General features: G+C 31.2%; 2 protein-coding genes and 1 pseudogene across 3 annotated transcripts; all 3 read left to right on the top strand.

The window, feature by feature from the left end:
• The first annotated feature begins 440 nt into the window (after window positions 1–440).
• Window positions 441–4785, top strand: LOC113873550. The gene is made up of 3 exons (XM_027511713.1): window positions 441–1040; window positions 1303–1575; window positions 4326–4785. The coding sequence occupies exons 1-3, from the start codon at window positions 507–509 to the stop codon at window positions 4590–4592; spliced, it is 1074 nt and encodes a 357-aa protein (XP_027367514.1). The 5' UTR covers window positions 441–506; the 3' UTR covers window positions 4593–4785.
• A 3089-nt stretch (window positions 4786–7874) lies between these two features.
• LOC113868460 (probable inactive receptor kinase At5g58300) lies at window positions 7875–12396 on the top strand. Of its 2 annotated transcripts, none has more exons than XM_027504068.1 (5): window positions 7875–8041; window positions 8176–8281; window positions 8783–9230; window positions 9638–11011; window positions 11517–12396. In XM_027504068.1, exons 4-5 carry the CDS (start codon window positions 9715–9717, stop codon window positions 12131–12133), a joined length of 1914 nt encoding a protein of 637 aa, XP_027359869.1. In that variant the 5' UTR covers window positions 7875–8041; window positions 8176–8281; window positions 8783–9230; window positions 9638–9714; the 3' UTR covers window positions 12134–12396. The 2 variants fall into 2 exon arrangements, with proteins under 2 accessions (XP_027359869.1, XP_027359860.1); XM_027504059.1 differs by having other exon boundaries at window positions 9487–11011; window positions 11451–12396.
• A 5166-nt stretch (window positions 12397–17562) lies between these two features.
• On the top strand, window positions 17563–27673 carry LOC113850667 (annotated as a pseudogene).
• Window positions 27674–27752: the final 79 nt, after the last annotated feature.

The raw sequence follows: 27752 nt of genomic DNA, 5'->3' as shown, positions 1-27752 counted from the left end.
ATACTTTCTAATGAACTATTATCCTTTGCGCATGTTTCATAAGAATCCAAACAAGATGAAAACAGCAGGGTTGATCAGACAGTACAGTGTATCTCCAACAAAAGCTGCCAGTTGATCATCCTCTTTGCTTGCTAGCAACCTTCCACCCTCTGTGACCTTCGGTGTAAGGGAAAATGTGTCCGGAGCAAGGATGATATTTAGGTTCAACCACATCAAGAATCATTAAACGTGTATTTAATAATATTGAATGACATGTATTCAACAATTACACGATTCTCTGCAAGCAAATAGTAAGCTTTTCAGTTGGCAAGAAGAAGGGCTTTATACTACTGTTGTGATTGGTTTGAAACGGGCCGAGTAGCTGAGTTGGTATGTTATACTAAAAAGTTAAAAAGATCACTTATCGGGTCGGGTTGACCCGACGAAAGGTGTTGTTGCGAAGTGCAGTGCGGCGAGACATTGTGTGCGCTCCTGCGTCTGCAGTTTGTGTTAATTTCAAATCGGAAATGCAAATGTCAAGGGTTTCTTCACAACGAATCACCCAATTCCAAGGTCTTCTCCGCGGCCTAAATCACCGCTTCACTTCTTCCTCTTCTCCCTCCCCTTTCCGCAACCCCGCGCTTCGCGATTCTTCTTCTCTTTCTTCATTTGCACCAAAACCCTCTTTGTCAAATGCCACGTTCCGCTCCCCGTCGCCGACCCCGATATTCTACCCTTCTGCGGGGCAACGCGTTGGCAATGCCTTTCGATTCTTCTCCTCAAAGTCATCGAATGTAGATAAAGGTTTTGCGCAGAAGGTGTTGGATAAACCCGCTACTGCACTGACCTCTGCTTTCTCGCGCTACCGCGAGGCCATTGGCTTGCAAATCGAGGCATTCTTCAAGAGGAACTCTCTCTTCCTGTTCGGTGCTGGTGGTGTTATCGTTTGCGCTCTTCTTTGGAGGATCCTCTTTGGAATCGCTAACCTCTTCGTTGGACTCTCCGAAGGCATGGCTAAGTATGGCTTCCTTGCCCTTTCATCTGCTATCGTTGCTTTTTCTGTAAGTTCTTTCATCTGCTTGTGTTAATTGAATGTAAACTATAAACTAGACACTCGTCACTAGACACTGGAAACTCTTCCATTGACTTCAAAAAGACTCATTGAACTTCATCAGCATTGTGATGATGAATTGCACATTTAAGTTTTTTAGATCGGAGTTAGTGCTGGGGGAACCTGTCATGAAATAATGAATCATGCATTTGGCTAGTATGGAATTGGAATGGAGCATTGTCTAATTATTTTATGCGTGTTGCATTTTTAAGGGCTTGTATATCCGTTCAAGGTTCACAATCAACCCTGATAAAGTTTATAGAATGGCCATGACAAAACTTAACACCTCTGCTGGGATTCTTGAAGTTATGGGTGCCCCCCTTACTGGAACTGATTTGAGAGCCTATATAATGTCAGGGGGCGGCCTTGCGATGAAGAAGTTCAAGCCAAGTATTAGGAGTCGTCGATGTTTTCTCATTTTCCCCATAACAGGGTCTGAGAAAAAGGGTCTGGTCAGTGTTGAAGTCAAGAAAAAGAAGGGCCAGGTAAATCAACTTTCATCTGTAAATCACTTCATAGGATTTGTTAGTCTTACATTGATGTTTGTTGCATCTCTTGTGTCTCAACATCATATTTCTGGATCAAATACTACTAATATTGTTAATTTAGGTACCTTTTGTTGTTCCATGTCTTGAGAATTGTTAGTCATATCCACGATAGGTTTCTTGGAAAATTTGATATCTGGTGATTGGTATTTTCCCCTTTGTCAATGTGATGTGAATCATCTGATATATCTTTTCAAAATTGTCTCCACTTAAAATAAAGACATCATATTGTGTTCAGTCTCTGAGTGGCAGCGATCAACTTCATGACCCAAGATCTATATAAGCAACCAAATATCTTGCCTGGAGCATGTACAGAGAAGCTTAGCTGCAAACATTCTTTATAGAGGTTTTTTTTTTTTTTTTCATATCGTAAATCGATAGATTGATATCATTGTTGCTACTGTAGACAAGGGGTTCTATTGTGTATGTCTGCACAGGTAGATACATATATGTATTTGGGTGGTCTATTTTACCATAGTGGCTTCTTGATGTGGATGAGTATGATGCTGCATATGATTGTAATATATTCTTTAGTGAACATAGCATTAGGCTAAATCTTTAAGCCAATGTGCAATCTATGCTTCTTTTTGGCATTATTGGTTGGAGCACAATTCTTGTGTTCAAGCATCAAAGGAGGATCTTTGGCACATCAGGTGATTAGGGCTTTATTAGGCATTTAGCTTCCTTTTGGACTTGGTGTATAAAGCATATGGTTTTTCTCTAAAGGCATTTACCTAACAGATATGCTTGGGGATTGGGATGCTTCACCCCGTTGATCACAACAACTACCACCAAGCATTTTCCCACTAGGTGGGGACATGGATCAGATGACTTGTTCACCCTTTTAGCTAAGAATTCCTTATGCTCCTGTAATTTTGTTCTTTGTCTTTATAAATTTCTTCTTTTATATCCAAAAGAAGAGCATAGCAGTAATATATTGGTGACTGGCAACTTGCTCCGCATAACATAGCAATAGCAAGAGTTTGCTGTGCAAAGATGCTATGAGTGTTGTTCTAATACTTCAATTAGGATGGAATCATGAAGAAAGGAATGGATTTGTGGATTTGTTATCAACCAGAAAAGAAAATATGCTGAAAACCAGAATCATGCATTACTTGCAGAAAGATTAAGAGAAGAGGGGGATCTGGTGTTCATCAGATCACCCAGATCTGAGAAGTAATATACTGACATGAGTAAGATATCTCTGTAAGTATCATGATGTAGACAATTTCGTGGTGTAAATATGACTTGCTTGCTCCAATTTTTTTGGGTAGGCATATATCTAAGAAGTGAGAGCAGAAGCTTAATGAGAACTAAAGCTTTTGATGGGATATTGAAAGAGACAACTGCAACTAGATTTCTATTTTGAAGTTATTTCTGAAAGGTTGAAAAGCAAAGAATGATGGCGTTATTTGACTGGGTTGATTGATTGTTTTGACATACATCTCACTTCTGCCCAGAAAAGTAGCCAGCATTTCTGTTGATCCTTGCTTGATATGCTTATAACATTTTCAGTGTTAAATTATATTCAATGTCTACTATTTTGTAGTTATTTTTCCAAGTGTTAAATCCTATTTTTTGTGAATGATTGGAATGGATAAGAAAGTGTTCAAAGCTATTCTAAAATTGTTGCTGAGCTTAACGTGCAATTTAATTTTTTGAAGCTAAATACATGTTCAAGATATTCCCTTGAAAGTTATATGTGCAAATAACATGGGTTCATCTCCAGCAATATCCCAAGTTATTTTAGAATAGGTTTAGGTAGACTTTTATAGTCGACACAATATCTGATCTTCAGTATATCCCTTATTTCTCTTTTCATTTCTGAAGTAGGACATTTTGCTTGGCCCTAGAATATAAAATGGAATTGAAGAGCTTAGTTATCTGCTCTGTTTATATCGAGAAAATCTAGCAATGGGCTGGTAATGGCTGTGCTAGTAATTTAGGATGAACTTTGACAGCCCTCTTTCATGGGGGAAAAAACTGTTTGAGCATCCAGCAAGGCACATAGTTTCTACTTGAGGAATTTTGTTTCCTTTTGCCTTCTTTTATTTGCACTGTAAAAAAATTTTAATCTTCTGCATGGATGATGATATCTTTCTACCATGATAGTCTTTCTACTCAAGCGTTTTGTGCATTACACTAACTCAGCTAGAAATGGAATCAGTAATTTGTCCTCCACTATGTATTTAACTAGCGGCAGTGCTACCTTAGGGCCAGGGATACCTCCCCTCCCGACCTCATAGGCCATTGAATTGGCACAAGTCTTGTTTTTAAATATAATTATGAATTTATGATATATAATTATATTGTTTTTATTTTTGTGCATACCTTCAATTCAAGTAGAAAAAATTATTTAAATCAACTATATTTGAGCTTTGTAATTTTTTTTTATTATGATAACGGTTTTGGTTGAATCGATGCTCTTAAAAATAAAAGAAATTTTATCTGCTAATTTAAATAATTTAAAAGGCTGTACTGCATTTTATAAATTTTTGTACGAGCAAGGCATCAGCAGATAAATTTTTTTTTTTCCTGTTTAATAAAACTATTCTTTTTGTCCCGATAATTATTATAGTGGAATTATTAGCAAAAATAATTCCCAATAGAAAAAAAAAAGTGAAAATGTTATGGTAATTGATGCTTCCGGGTGTGCGTACTCAGCCTCTGCTCTTTCCCTTCATATGCAGTATGATATGAAGCTGCTGGCTATTGATGTTCCTATGGCTTCTGGTCCAGACCAGCGGTTGTATCTTATTGGGGATGAAGAAGAGTACAGGGTTGGCGGGGGACTAATATCTGAGCTAAGAGACCCTGTAGTGAAAGCAATGGCAGCAACCAAAGAATTTGATGATCTTGATGAGATTGAGGAAGAGGCAGATGCTGAGAGAGAACGTCAGGAGGCTGAAAGAAAGGACCGTGAAGAAGTTGAAAAGCTTGAAAATAGTGGCACCTAGTGATAGGCCTTGACAATCTTCTGATTTCTTCCCTTGTTTGATTACAGGAGTTGATGTTGTTTAGAACACACTTGATTTGTATCAGTCTGAAATTTCCCAAGATTTGGAGCTCCTTGTACCACAAATGGCCAAGTGTATCTGAACCGAGGTTGAGAAAATAAAGCTGACAGGGACCAACGTGCATTGGAATGGACTCACGTTTATGATATAGTTACTATCTACTTAGATGTCATTTCAGGGACTTGAATTTGGAACCCCTATCCCCTTCCGGTGGAAAGTTGTTTTAAAAACAGTTTTCTGTTTTTAAAAGTAAAATATAATATAAATTTGTATTATATTTTATTTTTAGAAGCAGAAAGCTATTTTTAAAATAGAAATCAAACATGATCTTAAACATTTTACATTGTCCTCCTGTTTTTCACCCCATGCATGACTCAGAGCAGCAACCGTGCGCGCAGAGAAGAAACAAGGGAAAGAGAGAAAACTTTTCAGATTGGATAAATTTTATTGTTTGATTGAAATGAAAATAAGTAGGAAAGGAAAGATAATTATTTTCAATTTTTTTTTTCCATTTCAAATATTTAAAATTTTCTTTCTCACTCTCTCTTATCCAAAAAATGCTAAAGGGCAAGAAATTCTCTTCCGGGAGCTTAAAATATTTTACAGCAAAATTTGCGGAAATGTGAAACTCTAAACATTTACACAACTTAAAATAATTTTGTATAGAATGTGAGAATGATTAATACAATATTAAAATTTGAAGGTCATCTTTATAAAATTTATACAAAAATAAAATTAATAAGTATTTTATTGTATTATTTTATTTAACAGTATTATATTTTTAAAATATAAATAAATATTAAAATTTAGATAATATACTTGCAAATATTCAATTTATGTAAAATTCTATATACATATTAGCAAAAAAAAGTCTATATACATTATTAAAAAGATAATATAAAAGATTCAATAGTTAAATTAATTAATGTTGCATTTTATAAAAAGTTATTAAGAGACGTAAGAATTTAAGATATATATATATATATATATATATGCATTATAAATAAATTATTATTATTATTATTATTATCTCGCTGCTTAACCTGTTCTACTCTCATCAAACAAGTTAAGTGAGCACAAATTAAGTGGATGATGGACGGGTTCAGAATCTCAACCTGCTCTACCAAATTTAGCGGGTGAAGCAAATCAAATGAAGAGTTAAACTGATATTGCGAATTCTATAACAAAATGTAAATAATTGGTAATTTGTACCCAAGGAGTATAGAGGATTAAAGTTGTTATCCAGTGTATATGAAAGCAAGTATAATAATTTTTTAAAAAGTGAATGTCAGAACGTGTACAAAGAGAATTAAATATAATAAATGTATATACAAAGACTAAATCATAATATTTTTTTTACTGATATCAAATACAAAAAGAATATCACATGTAAAGATTAAAAATATAATTTAATCTTGATACTAAAATATTTTTGGCCGTGGAATAATAAGCTGATGAGAGCTTGATAACCACAAGCACAGATATCCATTGAATGATACCTTAGAAATTGAAGAATCTAAGAGAGTCTTGCCTTCCATCATGTGACTGCTCCAATATGCTGTACACCTACACCGTCACCATGTCTGGAATAGAAGTGAAAAATGGACCTCTCAACTTACTTTTGATATTAATGAGTCATTTGGCTGAGTTGTCTCATAGCTATGTGTGAAAGTGACTTCAAAGTTCATTCTCTTTAAGACCCTCTTCAACTACCTATTGCGCCTTACGTCCCTTCTTGAACTTGCAGTTTTAAAAATTATTGAGTTTTAGATGTACATAAAACAGTGTCTTCGTGAAATTCAAAATGGTTTAATAGTAAGCATTTCTCAGGAACTGATTGCATAAATTAAATTTAGGAAATGATAATGGCTACAATTAAGCAATTAAAAGTGACAATTTTTTATTGAAAAAATAATTTATTAGATAGAGAATAGAAAAGTACGATAAATATTATATTTTTAACCAAAACTTCCAATTTTTAAATATTAAAATCAGCTTAAGAACTGAGCTTAACAAGATTGATTAAATTTTCGTCTCTTATATAGAAAGCAGTGTCAGTTAATTTGGTTTAATTTTCTCACTTGCACAAGACAGGTGTCACTGTCTCATTATGAGAGACTCTTTGAGACATCATCTTGTCAATAGAATATAGCTAAGAGGAAAACAACTTATCATCACTATTCACAAATGACATACATGCAATGTAAAATAGATGCTTTATTTACAAAATCCTCACAATCTTACTCTTTTATTCAAATTCCAAATAGAGAAGGTGTCAATGAAGATTCATGTTGACATGATGAGTTATGAGTGACAGCCCACCTAGCTAATATAGCGATAACATTAGTGTGGAATAATATCAAATGGTTTAGTAACAGCCAACTACCTTCTTCGTGCTTTTATGAGTAACTCATTACACGGTTGGCCCCATTATGGCCTAGTCCCTCTCAGAAACATAGCCAATATGTGCCAATTTTAAATGTTTATTTTACATCTAGTTCATGACTGGTCCTCTTCTTATTCCTCTATAGTCAAACCACAATAACAAACAGTTTGGAAGATGACAATAAGTAGGTAATCATCAAAATATTTAATCAATGGCTTGCAATAGATTTTGACAACTATTTAACATAGGCTGGTTCTTAGCTTAGTTCATTCCTTCATTAATTCCAGATTATGCTTTATAGGATTTGCAATACTGAAGTGCCCACCATGGTGACCTTTTGTTTTAATCCTCATGGGGGCCATTATGGTGGATTTTGATGTTGAACATGAATTCAAAACAAGCAATTATGTCAATCATTTTCCTCTTTTTGAATCTGTCATTACTCATTACTCCTTCATGAAAGGTTTCCAACTCCATAAGAACCATTGGATTTATGCTAGTTTTGAAAAAGAGTATTGGCTCATACCCTTTGCTAAAAAAATTGTTGTCCCCTATAGCTGAGGGAGTTGGATTACTCTGAAAGTTTTTACTATAAATAGAAATGGAAAAGTTAAAATCTCAGTCCCTCAGTAGTCTTCTCAAAGATGTGTCAGGAAATCCTTATTCATGTTGCTGTACTCTTATTACTTCATTTTATACGATTAGATATACACAATCCATGCAGTGCTCCTTTTATGTTGGGCTATTTTCCACAGCAGCAGATGGACATTAATGTATTAGTACCATAGTTAGTTAGGTAGAAGGCTTGGTAAACTCCCTCATTATTGCTGTCATAGTAGTTAAGAAGGAAAATATATGGTTTTTTCATCAAGAGATATTCAATTGACAATCTCTTTTTTGATGTGTGTGAATCTCTTCACAAGAGAAGTCATATTCTTATTGTTTTGTAAAACTGTAATGGTAAGTCTGATACCACCACCAACTTCAACTGTTCTGAGTAGCAGTAAGTATCTCAATTCTAAAGTTTCAAGTCGTACTATATGTGTGCACAAATAGTCAACTCCTGTTGCTCCATTTCATATTGTGCTTTACTAAATTCTTCTTGACCTTTATATTCCCTTACACATTTATGTGCAGTGATGCTTCATTCTCTTTCACCTAGTGAAATAAGGCTTGGTTGTTGTTGTTGACACTTCACTCTATGATGTGTTTTTGGTATTCCAGAACTGAATTTCATATGGAGGTAATATCTCTCACTTCCTTCAAATTCCAATTTTACTCGCAATTGCTAACTTGGAACACTTATACATTTTCCATGACTAAAAATAGAAAAATAAGGTGTTTCTTGGGAAGCTTGTCCATTCTGGTTACATCTGTTGTACATAATTTTGGATCACCATAACTTTTTTTGGATCCGGATCCTATAAAAGTTTTGAGTCTCCTTCTGGTTTTATGTCTTACAATTGGAGAATTTTTCTAGTCTGATCTGTTATGCCTTCAATTCCTTCTCTCATGACTTTATTATTTTTATATTGTTTTCTTTAATTGGGGTAAGGGACAAGTCTTATGTTTTGCTTGCCTTCAGTGAAGGAATCAGCAAGTTGTTTTTGTTGAAATGCTGATGGTATGCTAGCTTTGAGTTGTTAAATGCAATACTTGACCCTTTAATTATGTTTTGTTCTTGTACGTGTCTAAATCTGGTTCATCAAGTAGTTTTCTGTACTTCAAAATGACTTTTCTGCAGTATTCACTGACCCAGATCAGGTGGCAAAAATGAGAAATCAACACCAATGATTTATGTTGATCTTTTTTAAATTATGAGAATGAGGCCACTTTAGGGAAAGAATGCTTTTTCTTTATAAAGTACAATGGAGAATCAAACTTTAGCTTTTTCTTTTTCAGTTCTATTTTTTCTTGGATTCTCAATTATCACAATAGCCTTTGTTTTTTTTTTTCGTTCTCCCTTCTTGGTTGCTTCTGAAACTTATAAGCACCGGTTTGTGAAGAAATTTCTTTATTCTCAGTGAAAAGTGCACTTTAGTCCCCCACTATTTAAAGTTCACAGGCAAGCCTTTGGCTTTTTACTTTTTCTTTTTAAATGGAGGAGTCAGCATAACACTTCAAGTGTTGAAAGAAAGAAAATGCCTCAACTGATGCATCTGAAAGAAGGAAGTCCCTTTCCTTACTAACTGGTAAGCATGAACGAGCCTGTTATTTTATTTTATTTTTTTGGTTCTATTCAAAAGCTGAGCAATAAGTGATTTCTTCTGCATAAACAGTAAATTTTTCGTACTGAAATTTCAAATTTTAAGAGAGAGAAGTTGGTTAAAAATATTTGAATTCAATCTTATACAATTTCTAAATTCATAATCTGCTCTTCCTACCCTTTTCATCCTGTAAACTAATCAAAACCATCACTTCATGTTTCTATGCTGCTTCACTTAAAAGTTCAAAATATGGCTGATTCTAGACGACTTCATGCGATCATGGTCACCCCAAATCGTTCCATTTACCAGAATAAAAATAGCCAATTTGAGATTTGTATATGTCCACTTTCCTAGCTATATGATCAGGTAACAATTTGCTTTAATTTCTAAAGCCAATCAGGAAAAGATGAACAGTTAAGCTCAGAACCTGGAACAATACCTAGTCTTGATTTTGCACCAAGCAAGACCCATGAAGTTGCAGTTATCAATTGTTGCTCTTGTTCTATTAAGCTCCACACTGTCTCTCTTTGGCTTGAGTGTAGCTGACTTGAACTCTGACCAAAAAGCTCTCTTGGAGTTTGCTGCTTCTGTCCCACATGCACCAAGGCTCAACTGGAATGACTATTCTTCAATATGTACCTCATGGCTTGGGGTGACTTGCAACTCAAATGGCACACGTGTCGTAGGCCTCCACCTTCCAGGAATGGGATTAACAGGGTCCATTCCAGAGAACAGCATAGGAAAACTAGATGCTCTAAGGGTCCTGAGTCTTCATTCCAATGGCCTTAAAGGAAATATTCCTTCTAACATCCTTTCCATTCCTTCACTCCAATTTGCACACCTACAGCACAATAACTTCTCTGGCCTAATTCCTTCTCCTGTGTCCCCTAAACTCATTGCATTGGATATTTCCTTTAACTCATTTTCTGGCAATATCCCACCTACATTTCAGAACCTTAGAAGACTCACGTGGTTGTACCTCCAAAACAACTCCATATCAGGATTTATTCCTGACTTTAACCTTCCAAGTCTCAAATATTTGAATTTGAGCTATAATAACTTGAATGGCTCAATTCCAAGTTCCATCAAGACATTCCCTTCTACTTCTTTTGTTGGAAACTCTCTCTTATGCGGTCCACCTCTCAATCATTGCTCTACAATCTCCCCTTCTCCCTCTCCTTCTTCTGATTACCAGCCGAGTACTCCAGAAACCACTCAAAACCAAAAAGCTACAACACATAAGAAAAGCTTTGGCCTAGCTACTATCCTTGCACTCGTCATTGGGAGCATTGCCTTCCTCTCTCTACTAGTTGTAATAATCTCTGTGTGCTGTTTGAAGAGGAAGAAAAACATTAAAAGCAGTGGCATACTGAAAGGAAAGGCTTCTTGTGCTGGAAAGCCTGAGGTTTCAAAGAGTTTTGGGAGTGGTGTGCAAGGGGCTGAAAAGAACAAGTTGTTTTTCTTTGAAGGTTCATCTTATAGCTTTGACCTTGAGGATTTGCTAAAGGCTTCAGCTGAAGTTCTAGGAAAAGGGAGCTATGGAACAGCATACAAGGCTGTTTTGGAGGAAGGAACAACAGTGGTAGTTAAAAGGTTGAAGGAAGTTGTGGTTGGAAAGAAGGAGTTTGAGCAGCATTTGGAGATTGTGGGAAGAATTGGACACCATCCCAATGTCATGCCCCTTAGAGCTTATTACTATTCCAAAGATGAGAAACTTCTAGTTTACAACTACATGCCAGGTGGCAGCTTGTTTTTCTTGTTGCATGGTATGTTCTATGACTAAACCCTCCTTAGTTTGTTCAAAAGTAACATGTTTTATGATTTCTACTTGGGCCTCTCAGTTTTAGCTACGCTATGATAAATCATCTTTACAAACTATCAATCACTAGATTCAAATAGTAACTGAAACTGACATTGACCCTAAAACCAACTTGTTTCCACGATGTCATGGGTGATTATGGTTAGATAGTCACTGAAAAAATCACGCTACTGTGATTATATTTTACTTGCAGACTACTCTATCTCTATGCATTGACTTCACTAAAAAAAAGTATAAAAGCGTTGACTCTTGATGTTTAAATAGTTTAATTCATGTTTGTGTTTGCAGCTTTTCAGGTAAAGTGCTAGTAAACAGATTGAACATTTTCAAAATTCTGTTTAATTACATGCTTAAGTTACTCTTGGATCTAAAACTGTCACTTGCAGTTACCAACTTCAATTGTGACAATGCTATATCTTTGCCTAACTCGTCTATTCCAATCCAAACAATAGGAAACAGGGGTGCAGGAAGAACTCCATTAGATTGGGATTCCAGAGTGAAGATTTCACTTGGAGCTGCAAAGGGAATAGCATTCATTCACTCAGAGGGTGGTCCAAAATTCACACATGGCAACATAAAGTCAACCAATGTGCTCATAACCCAAGAACTTGATAGCTGCATCTCTGATATTGGTTTGCCTCCTCTAATGAACACACCAGCAACCATGTCTAGATCCAATGGTTATAGAGCACCAGAAGTTTCTGATTCAAGAAAGATCACTCAAAAATCTGATGTATACAGCTTTGGTGTGCTGCTGCTTGAAATGCTAACAGGAAAGAGCCCAATGAGATATCCTGGTCATGAAGATGTGGTTGATCTTCCAAGATGGGTGAGGTCTGTTGTTAGAGAGGAATGGACAGCTGAAGTCTTTGATGAGGAGCTTCTGAGAGGGCAATATGTTGAAGAGGAAATGGTGCAAATGCTTCAGATTTCATTAGCATGTGTAGTTAAGGTGCCAGATATGAGGCCTAGAATGGATGAAGTTGTTAGAATGATAGAGGAAATTAAGCATCCTGAGATGAAGAACCGGCCATCTTCTGAGTCTGAGTCTGCTGTGCAGACACCATAAATCTTTGCCTGTCAACTGCAATTCAGAGGAATGGCTGAGGTTCCTCATATTCTGTCCTGTTATTAAGCGATAACGATGTGTCATTGTAAAATGCTAATGGTTTCGTTCATTTTGCCCATAAAAGCTTTCTTGTTTCACTCTATTTGTTGTTGCCTTCTGAAACTTTTGGCTAACTGTTCAGTCAATGGAAATAATTCAAGTTTCATTTTGCAGATCAAAGAGGCGCATTAATCAACATTTTCTTTTACTCACAATCTTTTAGATCTCTCTTGATTTTTATCTCATGCTCACCTCTGATGACGTATCGCAGAGATATCTTTAAATTTAATTTGATGAATTACTGTTTGATCGTCTAGTAATAAATTAAGTTGAGTTTAATTATACGAATTTAGAATACTAATATTAGAATTTAGAATAATAATAAATTAAATTACTTACTTGTATATTATAAATTAAAATATGTTAAATACTAAAATATATATTAAATTAAAAAATTACACTTATTGTTAAATTAAATTTTTAATAAAAAATAAGTTTTTATATTTAAATTATTTTATTAATTAGTTTAATATAATTTATAGTTTAATATATATTTTAAAAATTAAAATTTTCTTTAAATTAAAAAATTATATTTATAAAATCATTAATTTATATTATATATTGTTAATTAAATTTCTAATGAAAAGATAAGTTTATATATTTAAATTGTTTTATTAATTTGTTTAATATAATCTATAGTTTAATATATACTTTAAAAACTAAAATTTTCTTTAGAAATAAAAAAAATTACACTTACAAAATTATTAGTTTATATAATATATTGTTAAATTAAATTTATAATAAAAAATAAGTTTACGTATAAAAATACTATATATAAAATAAGATAAAATAAGATAATTTAAAATTACATTGAATTAAAAAAATATTGAAATTAATTATAATAATTTACATAATTTAAAAATTATAATTATAATTGATTTATATTTATTATCTTTGAATTATATTTATAAAAAAGTTATTAAAATTGATTGTTATATAATGTTAAAAATGATAATAATAAAACTACTATAAATGATATTTAATAAAAATATATTAAAATTTAATATAAATAAAATATTTTTAAAATTTTCTATGTCAAATATTGAAAATAGGAAGAAGAATATTGATTAAATTGTACAAAAATATTTTTGAGAATATTTGATAAAATTCTTGAGTTATCTTTTAATTAAAAATAAAAATGTATTTTTGTTTTAACTTCTATTTAATATTTGAATCTTAATTATTGTTTTATATTATATATTATTAAATTAAATTTCTAATGAAAAGATAATTAAATTATAATATAAATGAAAAAATAATTTTATTATATTAATTTTTTATTTTCTGATTTATATGAATCATGTTTACACAACTTTTGAAGAATTACTGTTCTTTCAATTGTTATCCTCTTTCTTTGTATTTTGTAATCATGTCAGCTATTAATTGAATTTTATTTTTAACTAATTAATTTATATTAAATCTATCATTATTTTCTTATATTCATCACAAGTAATTATTTTAACTAATTAATTTATATTAAATCTATCATTATTTTCTTATATTCATCACAAGTAATTATATTTACTTTTATGTTTTTTATATTTTTGTAGGAGAACAAAAAGTTTCAATAAAGATTAATGGACTTTTTCTAATGATCTAAATTAACAACATATGATTTGAAAATAAAAGTGTGAATATCATAAATGTGAGCACTAAATATATATCGCAAAAAAAAGTTAATTAGTACTTATATGATATTAATTGATGAAAATATATTAGATTTGTATTTTTTTATTAAAATTTTATTATTTTAAATAAATTATAATTATGTCTTTTATATGTTCTTTTATAATAACTATATAAATTTATTTTTTTAAGTTTTTAGTTGATTAATTTTTCCTTTATATAGAACAATTACATACATGTTTTCATATAACAAGATATTTCTTACAGATTCAAAAGTATATTAAAGGAAGAAAAAATATACTTTACAATAAATTTTTCAATGACAAAGAATAAAGATAGATTTGGTGTGATTGAAAATAATCTTTTCATGTTGCAGTTCTATACTACAACTATTATTAAGGAATTAAATAATAATAACACAATTTCTTACTATATCTTTAAGTCTATGAACTTTGAAGATTTGAAAAGTCTTGTGTGAAAATAACATCTTATCAGTTATTTTGTTGTAAAACCTTAATAAAATTTGTTATATAATTTGTATTTATTTTATTAATTAGTTTCCTAAAATTATTTATTTTATGAATAGATGTGATTGGAGTGGTCATACACACAAGTTCTATTGAATAAAAAAAAAATTTTCAAGGCAAAGTTAATATCATGACGCTTTAATTACAAGACATAAGGTATAAACAATTATTTTAAAGTTATTATTAATTAAAAAATATTATAATTTTAGTTAAATCATTTGTAGGGGAAATAGAGTAAAAGTAACATTGTGATATGATTATATTACACAATTTGAAGAAATAATAAAAGATAATGTATTTAAGAATTAAAAAATTAATGTTACAATATTCAAATATACTATGGTGAAAGAATTTTAAGGTAATTGTATTATTGTATTATTATATTTTTAAAATATTTTATTTAAATAATATATATATATATATATATATATATATATATATATATATGCTTCATATTTAATTATAAAAATATGATTGTATGTATTGTAGGTAATATTTCTATTTCTACATCAAGATCAACAAAGATTTATGTCAATATTGACATATAAGAAATTACTCATTTCATAGATTCACTCTGGTATTGAAATTATTAAAAATCTTTCTATTACGTTAACTATTGTTAATTCTTTATTTTTTTTATCTTAATCACATTTTCAATTATTCATTATTACTTTGTTGTAGAGATTTTAATGATATGCATATTTCTCACAATGTTGATAATATAAGATCTATGATTCTTTCTAAGTTAAAAAATTTTAAAAATATATCTGAAATTTTGACCATGACAAAATTAGATAGTGATATGATAAATTTAATTTCTCTTATACTTTGTTCTTCTTATTTAATTTTTAAAATTTTTAGTTAATTTTTAGAACGTCATAATTGGTTGTATTGTAACTGAGAATAATATATTGCTTAAAAATGTTTAGTATTATATTTCTTGTCCCCTATTGCAAAAAGAAAATTTCTTTATGGATATAGTTATAAAACTATGTATTCTAATTTTTAAATTTTCATATTCAGATAATTTGAATTATATATTATTACCTTAATTTATATATATTACAAGTTTCGTTTTGAACTTGATGTTAACGATTCTACCATCTAACTATATTTGTCTTATTTGATGAAGTTGTTGTACAATTATCACAAATAAAGTTAAAATACCTTATTGTAACATCTGAAATTGTAAGTAAATGTATTAAGTTTTAACTTATCAAAAAATCTAATCAAATTATTGATTATATAAATAAAATATATTAAAATAAATAACAATTTTTATGTGATAATTTTTTAAAGGTTAATGATGAAGGGTTGAAATTGCCTCCACAATTTTTAAAGATTATTGGCACTTCACATATTTTTAAATAAAAATGAGTAACTTACTTTGAAAGTTGTGCAAGACATTTTTATTGCAAATAAATTTTTGAAACCGATAGTGAAAGTAATATAGAAGATTAAAATGGAGTTTCATTACTTTTATTTATAATGTTTATAATACGATTATGAATAATTTTATTTTCATTGTTTAATATTTATAGATTAAGAAGGAAGAAGGTTTAGACAATATAAATATGAAAACAAAAGAAAATGACTTGGTAATAAGTTATTCACCTATATCTTCAACCATAGAAACACTAAATTTATCAAAAAGAATGAGAAAATTAATGTATAAATTATAAATTTATAATGTATTGTTTAAATTTCTTAGATTATATAATAATTTATATTTGATATTTTATTTTAAGTCACAACTTGAAGAAGATGAAATAAAAAAATGGTGAACAAAATGCAATAATGGAGAATTTAGAAGATTGAACAATTTTAATTTCAATATTGTATAAAATATTATCTAAAATTTAAAAAGTAAAATGTCATAAGTCTTTTATAAAATAATTTTTTTATCTTATTATATATATTTCTCTTACTTCATTATTATATATATTATGTATTGACTTTATTCTAAACATAAAATTTATCTAAATTTTATATGTGATTTATAAATCTTATATTTTATCAACATCAGTAATTTTAATTGATATAAAGACTAATTTTTATATTAAATAAAATCAATTTTCTCATTTAGTTTTTACCTAAATATTAATTGAAAATTTTTTAACTACTTTTTTTTTCTCTTTTTCTATTATTTTAATTTTTTTTAAATAATTTAATAAGAATTAATATATCATAATTATGTATAACTTATTAATTTAGATAATATTTTATTTATATTTTATATTATAATAATTATGATGACAAATTTAATTTTTTTAAATTAAAAATTAACAATATTTATACTTAATGATTTTGTTGCAATGTTTTTTTTAATAAAATGTTATAATGATGATGATAAATTTAAAATTCATCAATTAAAAATAATTAATTATAATAATTGAAATAAATTAAATATCATAATAGTAAAAATAAATATGATTTGATATTTAAATCTTTAAGTAACTGTTTAATTTTTATATTTAATAATTTTATACTGTAATGAATGAATAAGTAAAGAAAATATAACGTTTTAACTCTAAATTAAGTTTAAATATTATATTTAATTTTTATATATATCATCTATTTTAAAAGTCAACGGACATTTCTCTTTATATACTTTTAAAATTTTATGAGTATGAAGTCTAAATTTTTACAACTACCAAAAGACTTTCAATCTAAGAAAGATAGAGGTTAATGTTTAAAATGTTATAAAAATATTTTTTATATTAACATATCAAATTATATTTATTTATTAGAATTTCATATTCTAACTATATAATTATTCAAAATTTTTATTGAAATATAAGTTCTAATATTTTTAAAATTTTTTCAAAGAGCATTCAATTACAAGTAGAGATAGTGCTTTCTATCGAAAAAATTTAGCCATTTTGTAGACTTATAATTAGTTCCCACGATATAAATCTAAATATATGTATTATACATAAAAATATTAAATCTATACAAATATTTTTTTATTAATATCATTATTTATTATATTATATTCTTAAAATTATATATTTTTTAATTTGCTTTTTTATTTATTAATATATATTGATTATACATGTATAGAGTTTATCATAACTAATCTTATAATTAATATTCTATCATACAAATCATAAATTAAAAATATGCTTACTTATTTATTAATAATTTTTTTAAATTGTAAGTGATAATTCATAATATATGAATTTAGGATACCCAAGTTACACCTGTAAATATTGTGGTAGTTTTATGTGGTATGTAGAAAGAGCGAATATACCGCGACAGTCAATCAATTTAATATCAATAACAGTAAAAGTTGACAATATAATCAATTTAATATCAAGACCGTATGTTTTTAGAATTAGTGGTCAAAATTATCATTGGGTTAGAGCACTCATACCAGAAGAAGGTCAACAACTAAAATTCTCATAACTTTATGTACATGATACAGAAAAATGAAGTTCAAAATAGATTACATTCCTGCAATAATGGAGAAAATCTTTACGACACTATTGTTCAAAGTTTGAAGGATATGTTGGACATGCATAATCCTATTGCCCAGGTATTTAGAATGGCAAGAGATAAATTATCTTTATCTGATAATAAAAATGTACAAATCAAGTTGTTTGGTATAGAATGGCAAAAGAATATCGACAATATAGCAATTTGACCTCGGCTGAAATTACTGTACTTATTATTGGATATTTTGGCCAATCTAATGGAAGGATAGATATAATAATAGAGCATCAAACAAATGGGTTACAAAGAATATTAGAATTGCATCCTTCTTTTGTGTCAATGCAATATCCATTATTATTTTCACATGGTGAGGATGAATTTCACTAGAACATTCAATATTCTTATAATAATGGAAAAAATAGAACAAAAAGAAACAATTTGACAATGAGAGAATACCACGCATATTGAATACAACAAAGAAACTTTGAAGCAAAGACTCTTACTTCTGCTGATCATTATTTCAACAATATATTGTTGATGCATATACAACCATAGAAAAAGATCAACTAAGATGGATCTACGTACAGAGTTGTATAAGAATGTTTGTGATGCAGTTGTTCGTGGTGATACAATAGTTGTTGCTACTGGAAAAAGAATTATATTGCCTTCTTCATTCGCAGGTGGTCCATGATATATGGTCTACAACTATCAAGATGCAATGACCATATGTAGAATTTGGAAATCCTGATATTTTTATAACTTTTACTGTCAATCCAAGTGGCTTGAGATTTAGTATGTGCTTGATTAAATTCCAGGACAACCGGCTAATGATAGGCCAGACATTAAAACAAGAGTTTTCAAGATGAAACTTGATCAACTAATGAAACACGTAGTGGATGGACAATACTTTGGTCAAGTTATATCAGGTAAAGAAAAATATTACATTAATTTTTTAATTTATAACTTTAATCTTATTCTTAGTAATTACTTATTATATTTTTTTTCTTCTTCTTTTAGCTATATACACCATTGCGTTCCAAAAAAGAGGTCCACCATATGCTCATATCCTACTATGGCTTCACCAAAATAATAAGTATCTAACGTCACAAGACATAGATAAAATAATATCAACAGAATTACTATCTCAAGTGGATGATCCACTTGGATTCAATGCTGTATCACAATTCATGATACATGGACTATGTGGAACTACCAACAAAAATACACCTTGCATGATTGATGGCTATAAACTTTTAGTTAATTTTATTAATTAAATTACATATTGACTTTTGATAATAAGTATTATATTATATTTATTTTTATTTTTTAAAACAATATTGAACACATTTTTCCTTTCTTATATACTCAAAATTTCATGGATGTCATAAATATTATAACTATTGCTTATATTGCTTACAATTACTTTCAGATATGTGTCAGTATGTGAAGCAAGTTGGAGAATTTTTAATTTCGATATACATTATATAAATTCAGCTATTATGAGATTGATCTTTCATTTACATGGAGAAAATTTAGTTACTCTACGAGATTTTTTAAGAATTTTGTTAAATATTGTTCAAGGACCAAAAACTTATGAAGACAAAAAGACAATTGGTGGAGTGACACATAAAACTTTCAAAGAAGCATGCTATGCTCTTGGCCTTCTGAATGATGATAAAGAGTGGAATGATGCACTGAATGAAGCAATGAAATGAAGCAAGTCATTGGACCTTACCTTCTCAATTAAGAGAATTATTTGTTACAATTCTTCTTTTTGGTGAGGTTACAAATGTCAAAAAACTGTGTGATAACAATTGGCAGGCACTATATCACTTTGGTTTGAAACTCACAGAACAACAAATTTAAACTTATTGCTTCATTAAAATTGACAAGATATTGATTAGAAATGAAAAGGTCCTCTCCAACTTCAATGGAATGCCTTTGCCTGATAAATCAGCAATAGAAGTGACAGACAATAGACTAATTAGAGAGGAACTTGATTAAAATATTGAACATTTGAAACACGAGCATGAGATATTATACCCAATACTAAATAATCAACAAAGACAAATATACAATAAAATTATTAATGTTGTCTTTGCTAATGTAGGTGAGCATTATTTTGTGTACACATGCATGAAAAAACTTTTTTTTTATAAGACTATCATTTATAAATTAAGAAGTAAGAAAAAAACAGTACTTCGTGTTGCATCTTCAAGCACTTAACCACTTCCTTAATTTTATATTTTTATTAATTATATATTTCTCATATTTAACACTTTCTTACTTATTATATATAGCTTTTAACGAAATTGTATGTGTGTATCTTATTATTAACTTTTGTACTTACACATGTTATATTTTATTTTTATTTTTCAAATTTTAAAATTTACAAATATAAAAATTTTAAATCTATTTTTTTGTTTTATTATATTAATATATTTTAAATTTTTCATTAATACTTACAATAAAAAATATATTATCTATAAAACTTATAAAATTCTAAAATTTAGTATCAGTATCATCAAAATTATTGTTTATTTATCATAACAATTATAAAAATATCTATTAGAAATTAATATTTCTGACATTTTAGTGAATACTTTAATAAACTAATATATGTATGATTTTATTTATGTCTCACTTATTCTTACTTCAAAATTTTATAGGTATTGCATCATTACTACTTTTGGGGTGATAGAATAGCTCATAGTAAATTTCAAACACCATTAGAATTTTTTTTAAGAGAGCACATGTTTGATTAAACAAAATACTCAACTTGCTCAATTAATAATTCAAATAAATGTCATTATTTAGGATGAAGCACCAATGATATATAGATTGACTTTTGAGGCTCTTGATAGATCCTCAAAGATATTGTTAGTTATAAATATTCTAATAATATGTCTAAGCCATTTAGAGGAAAAATAATCTTTCTTGGAGGAGATTTTAGACAAATATTACCCGTAGTATCAAAAGAATAATGACAAGACATAATTCAAGTATACATTAATAAGTCTTATTTGGGAATTTTTAACCAAAATAATATTAAAAAAAATAAAAATATTGAAATAGACCTGTCCCAAAAATATTTACGAAAGTAGACCCATTTACTGTTTACGTATAGAATTCGACTCCCCGAAAGCCGAATTCTGGTCATTAGACATGTGACGAAAAAATTGACTTCTGAAAGCGGTTAAATACGAACCGCTCTCCAAAAAGACTTCTGAGAGCAGTTCAATAAGAACCGCTCTCCAAAGTCGACTTATGAGAGCGGTTAAATAAGAACCGCTTTCCCAAAAGACTTCTAAGCGCGGTTATGTACGAACTGCTCTGAGAAGTCGACTTTGGAGAGCGGTTCTAGTTTAACCGCTCTTAGAAGTCGTTTTTGGAGAGCGGTTCTAATTTAACCGCTCTCAGAAGTCGCCTTTCTCGCCACCCATTTAACGACCAGAATTCAGCTTTCGGGGAGTCGAATTCTGTACGTCTACTTTGATAATATGATAATATTATTTTGAATAATTTTTTTTTATTTATCTCAATCACCCATTTTAATAATTATTTACCTAACTAATAATATTTTTCTCAACATGTTTTTATTTATTTAATTAATATATATAAAAGTTATTAATAAATTCAATAATAAAATTATATTTAATGAAAATAAAATATTAAATTTTTTAAAAATTAATAAATTAGTTTGTAAAATGATATTAATAAAAATAAAATAATTTGATTTATGATAATATCTTTGTTTTTTAATTTATTTTATGCAAAATTAATTAAATGAAATCATTAAGATTATTTTTGTTAGATAATATGAAATGAATTTATAGATAAAAAATTAAATAAAAGAAGATAAACAGCAACTAAATGAAACTTTTATAATTAAAATAAAATGAAACAGACATGGAAATAGAAAAGAAAATACAAAATACACATTTAATTGGTTAAAAATTAAAAAAGATCTTCTATTGCATATTTTTTCTCTCCATGATGGTCAATATAGTTACTGTCATGCCAATCACGAAGTCTTTCTTCAAGTGTTGGGGGTCGTAGGTCTTTTGTTTCTAGAAACAATTCAATCTTTGACCAGTTATGTGTACGTTGAATGCTTGAATGAAGTTCAAATATTTTTTTCCATCGTGTGATCATCTGTTGTACATCAGAATCATTTTTTATTTCTATGCAATCATAGACGAGTTTTTGGTTGATGACCCGGATCGGTCGTCTATAATTGATTATTGTAATTTGTTTCCTGTCTCCATAATCTAGTACCTCACTTACCTCTTGAAACAATTGATTGAAAGTCCAGCTGTGTTGGATAATCATTCTTATTGGGTGAAGACATTTAAACATAAGGCCATAACCATGTGGACAGTTCATGATGGTGGCATGCTGGATAGGTCCCCCAAAATATATTATAGCTTTGCTGGAAGTGATGAATTGAGGGTTTGATGAAGAGCTTGGGGCTGGAGGGTTTAGAAGCGTCATAATTTGTTCTGTTGATCTTTGATAGATGACATAAATTTCAATAATCAAAGAGACTGGAAAATTGGATTTCCAGGAAAGCATCTGCGCCACATGAACATTAATTAAAATAGAAAAAGCTTCAAATATAACTAAACCCTCACCATTGTGATTTGGTTTCCGATAGTACAAGTTAGTGAACTGCGTGTTATGATCAATGCCTAAAGCATTACAAATTCTTTGTTTCAGCTCCACGAATGTGCACTCATGTGGGATCGTAAATAATTTTGGAGATGAACACTGAAAGCTCACACCCTCGTGATTATGGGTAATTTGGCCATTTGCAAACGTAACAACTAGATGAGAATTTGTGAAATTGTCGATGTTTGTTATACTGAAGTCCTCCATCTAAAGTTTTGGATGTTAATGTTATATTTTGTAATGAATGTGTGGTGTTTGTTAACTACATGATATGTCTTTTATAGACAATTGGTAAAGTAGGTGCTTGAAAAAAAAAAGGATGGTCAGGATCGTTTATAATGTGTTCAATGGTTGAGATTAACTTTGGTAACGTAAAGTCAATGACAATTTGACACACTGACGCGGTGTCATTGATTCCTGACGTAAAGTTAATGACACTCTGACGCACTGACATAAAGCAATTGATTCCTAACACCCTGACGTAAAGTTAATGACAATTTGACGCACTGACGCGGTGTCATAGATTCTTGATGTAAAGTTAATGACACTTTGACGCATGGTCCATCATAATAAACAGTATCCCGAACAGTATCCCAAATGAAGAACATGAACACAAATATGACTATTTATAATGGCACATTGGATTCCTCGTCATTCAATGCCATATCACATCTTACGAGTGATTTTGACCTCTCCATGACACAATTCTCTCCTCCCAACCAATAGATAGTGACTAGTCAGTCACGCTCAACATTAGATTCTCTTCTCATTCAAGCCATCTCACATACTTCCAAACGAGCTTTGTCTCATCCCAACCAATAAAGATGCCTTCTGACATTCACGTAAATTAAATTAGTTTTTTTTAAAAATGACATTATTTAATATTATAATTTTTAATACTTTAATTTTGTTTGAAAATGACATTATTTAATATTATAATTTTTAATATCCTAAACTCTAAAACTTTATGATTATAATTTTAAATAAATTTTATTTGAGAAAAAAATTTATTTTTAAAAAGTAAATAAAATATTAAATTATAAGTTAATTATTTATACTTGAGACAAGTATTTTAATATTAACGGTTTCATATTATTAAGGTAACATTGATGAAGACAAAGTGCAATAACAAAGATGATAACAAATTCATAACAACATTAATAATTAACTATCTCCGTAATGGTGGCCAGTTCCACAACGAGGGCGACGTCTGTGACGTGGTGGGTTTCGTCGTTGTGGTTGTTGCTCTAGAATTTCAGGATGAACTTGTGGAGGATTTGGATCATCATGAAGGTGTACTTCTTGGAATGCATTTGATGAATTACCAGATTCATTAGCAAAATCCGGTTGGTAAAGAGACTGCATGTAAGTTTGTGCTGAAGATGGAGTTGTAAAATCAACTCCAAATAAGTTTGTAAAAAAATCCTCTGATGTTGTTGCAGACGAATGTCTTGTATTAATAATGTTTGCTTCTGGCGTAATGTTTGGAGAAATTGATGCAGTCTCGTGGTACGACGGTGTGGAAGTCGTACCGATTTCAAATGTGTTGGTAGTCCTTAATTGTTGGTCACTCCTCCTTGGATCTTGTAGTAGTGGTGACACAGATAGAAAATAGATGGAATTGGCAATGTACCATTCCATGTATTCTTGTGTGTGACACAATGGGCCTTGCATTGGATGACCCGTTATTGTCAACTCACGTCTGTTGTTCCATATCTCGATCCATTGAGCATGTCTTGTAACCCAATTTTCATCCTGTCTTCCTCTCATGTCAATTTTGTGGAGGTCATTCAAATTATTCGGTGGAGAAGGGACTTCTTGGAAGAGACGAAACTGTAATTTGACTCTATCTGTTTGGTGCCATTCAACAATTGCAAAACAAAGGATAGCAGTACATGAAGTCCACAATTGGACATCTCTATATGCTTCGATGGGTATTGATGTTTGCAAGTCTTGATATGGCGCCCATAAAAACTACAAATAAAATTAACTTTGTTACTTAAGATGATGTATAAAAGATAAGAAAATAAATATGAAGAGTTACCTGATTAGCTTGAATGTGATCAAACATTGATCTGTACCCCACAACATCATTGTGAGGTTTATTTCGAAAGTTGAGTACTCTACCCCCACTCCATCTGCACACGAGAGGGTATGTTGGTAAATTACTAGAAATTGGCGCAATATATGGCATGCGATACCATGCCCAGGACATTAAGAGTGATGAGCAACCACCCATTATTTTGCTACCAACTTCCGTGGCTCTACACATTTCCCTGTACAACATAACTAAGCAAGCAGAACCCCAACTATATCGTCTTGTTCTTCTAAGATTAGTTAATAAAGCTAAATACATAAATGTACTTTGTTGCCTGTTTTGTCAGGCATCAAAACACCTCCAATTAAACCTAGTATGTAAGCCCTACAATGAGTGTGAACTTCTTCTTCAGATGATTCTTCTTGTAATGGCAACATGTTGTCTCTCAGCCACTTCAGTTTTACCATAGAGCCAATTAGTGACTCTCCCTTGACTGGTACGATACCGAGATATCTGTCACACATTTCCTCCCAGTCAAACATTGTTGGAGCAATGACTGGTAAACCATCAACTCTTAGCCCGAGCTGTAGTGCAACATCTTCCAGGGTTATGGTGCACTCCCCTGTTGGAAAATGAAATGTGTGAGTTTCAGGTCTCCACCTCTCGACCAAAGCTGTTATCAATGCGTGATCCACCTTAAGATGCCTTAATTTTGCAACCCCAGCAAAACCAAGTTATTCAAGTATGGGTACAATTAGAAGACTGGGTTCTGGCATTGAATGACAGAAAGATGAAATCATGTTTTCAGTTTCCTGCAGTTATTCATAAATTAGTAACATTATATGTAGAATATTGATTTACATAATGGTAATGTATAAAACTTATCGTTCTTCCAATAAAGGCGGACCTGTGTTCGTTTTGCTTCCAGAGCAACATTTTTAGTAATGAGATCAAAGATAAAGAGAAACGAAGAACAAAGATGGACGCAAGTTTGAATGAAAACTTGTGCCCTTGGATAAACATATTTATAGACAAACTTCGGTATGAGAGAGTAGCCTTGGAATCTTGAGAAGTCACTATCTCTTGGTCTGCGTGACTCAGAAGTCACTTTCTCTTGGTCTGCGTGACCTGAGAAGTCACTATCTCTTGATCTGCGTGACTCAGAAGTCACTATTTATTAGTCTGCGTGACTCAGAAGTCACTATTTATTGGTTTGCATGACCTGAGAAGTCACTATCTCTTGGTCTGCGTGACTCAGAAGTCACTATTTATTGGTCTGCGTGACTCAGAAGTCACTATCTCTTGGTCTGCGTGACCTGAGAAGTCACTATCTCTTGGTCTGCGTGACTCAGAAGTCACTATTTATTGGTCTGCGTGACTCAAAAGTCACTATTTATTGGTCTGCGTGACTCAGAAGTCACTATCTCTTGGTCTGCGTGACCTGAGAAGTCACTATTTATTGGTCTGCGTGACTTGAGAAGTCACTATCTCTTGGTCTGCGTGACTCAGAAGTCACTATCTCTTGGTCTGCGTGACCTGAGAAGTCACTATCTCTTGGTCTGCGTGACTCAGAAGTCACTATTTATTGGTCTGCATGACTCAGAAGTCACTATCTCTTGGTCTGCGTGACCTGAGAAGTCACTATCTCTTGGTCCGCGTGACCTGATAAGTCACTCTCACTCGTAAAACGTGGTGAAGCATTGAATGACTGAGAATCAAATGTTACCATTATAAATAGACATATCCATGTTCATTTTATTCATTCAACCTTCTCAGCTTGTTCCTTGTTCTTGTGAACTTTCTCCTACTAAAAATGTCTTCAATCTATGTCATTGTTCACTCTGATGGTGCCATTAACCAATGTCCTTATGAAGGAGTCACGTTCACCTCATCATTAGCTAAATTGGTACATCTAAAGAGAGGAGTGACTCTACAAAGGCTCAAGAAAATCATCCACACAAAACTCAACCGAGACGAAAATGAAAGGGTGACAACCATACATTTTCGCTACCCAATTAGACTTGGCCCAGGAGTTAGTAACTACACGTGTGTTGAGTTAAATGATGATGAAGACGTTGAGGCACTGTTCAACATCCACGATTCAAATCAACTTCAATCAGGTATAGAATTATATGTTACATTTGCTACAAACGAAACACAGCCACCACAACTTTCGCCTTCATCTTCACCTTACCAAACTTACGAAACCATAAATCCATCTTTTCCAACATATGATATGAATTCTGACCTTCAGTCCTACACACAACTTTTAACTGGTCAATTCATGGACCTTAATGAAATACCCTCACAATCATTTGAGCAAACCCAACCCTCTCAGCCTCTTGAAGAAACTCCCATTGAAGAACATGCTGTTGTGGGTCTCCCAAACGAAGTATTTGATCCTTTTAGCGAGGACGAAGATGAAATCCTATCTCAACAGCAGGATGATGAAGAAGACTCCCTCCCACTTCCAAATATTCCACCATCACAACCATTACCATTATACAACCTACCTCCACATTTTTTAGACTTTTCCAGTCAAATACAAGAACATGACTCTGAGTTTGGCCATGTACTTGAACGTGAAATGGTAGTGTATCCACCTGGAACACTATTTGTTGGCCAGCGCTTCCTAACAAAAGAACAAGTACAAGATGCCATAAATAGATTTCACATTGTCAATCATTGCACTTACAAGGTGAAGATGTCAAGCACAACTAGGTTTGTCGTGGAATGCGTTCACAACGACTGTTCTTGGAGATGTCGCGCAATATTGCGCACCAAAGAGCAACACTGGGAAATAATGAAGCTTGACGGGTGCCATACATGTGCTTCCCCACTCATTTCACAGGATCATAACAACTTGGGATCACGAATGATTTCTCATGGGATTCGTGAAATAATACAGAGTGATCCATCCACACCCATCACAACAATCTTAGCCCACATAAAGTCCACAATGGGTTACACAATCAGCTATAGGAAGGGATGGTTAGCGAAACAACATGCCATTGAAAATATCTTCGAAAATTGGGAGGAGTCATACCATAAGTTACCTAGACAGTTGCTTGCAATGCAACTGTATATTCCAGGCTTCATCTGGAAATTGAGTACACAACCAGCATACAAGGATGGCTTGCTTGACGAGGGGAATGTGTTCTTCAAGAGGTTATTTTGGACCTTCAAGCCATGCATTGATGGTTTTGCCTTCTGCAAACCAATT

Source organism: Abrus precatorius, unplaced genomic scaffold (assembly GCF_003935025.1).
Source record: "Abrus precatorius isolate BTA unplaced genomic scaffold, Abrus_2018 Scaffold10, whole genome shotgun sequence".
NCBI lineage: Eukaryota > Viridiplantae > Streptophyta > Magnoliopsida > Fabales > Fabaceae > Abrus > Abrus precatorius.
The sequence above is the reverse complement of the archived record's forward strand: the minus strand, read 5'-3'. Positions and strand labels throughout refer to the sequence as shown.

Bases quoted from the DNA above. Each gene is read 5' to 3' on its own strand.
- LOC113873550 (XM_027511713.1), top strand. From the start codon at position 507: ATGCAAATGTCAAGGGTTTCTTCACAACGAATCACCCAATTCCAAGGT. The intron at 1,041-1,302 runs GTAAGTTCTTTC...TGCATTTTTAAG, and splicing joins CTGCTATCGTTGCTTTTTCT to GGCTTGTATATCCGTTCAAG. The intron at 1,576-4,325 runs GTAAATCAACTT...CTTCATATGCAG, and splicing joins TCAAGAAAAAGAAGGGCCAG to TATGATATGAAGCTGCTGGC.
- LOC113868460 (XM_027504059.1), top strand. From the start codon at position 9,715: ATGAAGTTGCAGTTATCAATTGTTGCTCTTGTTCTATTAAGCTCCACA. The intron at 11,012-11,450 runs GTATGTTCTATG...TGTCACTTGCAG, and splicing joins CTTGTTTTTCTTGTTGCATG to TTACCAACTTCAATTGTGAC.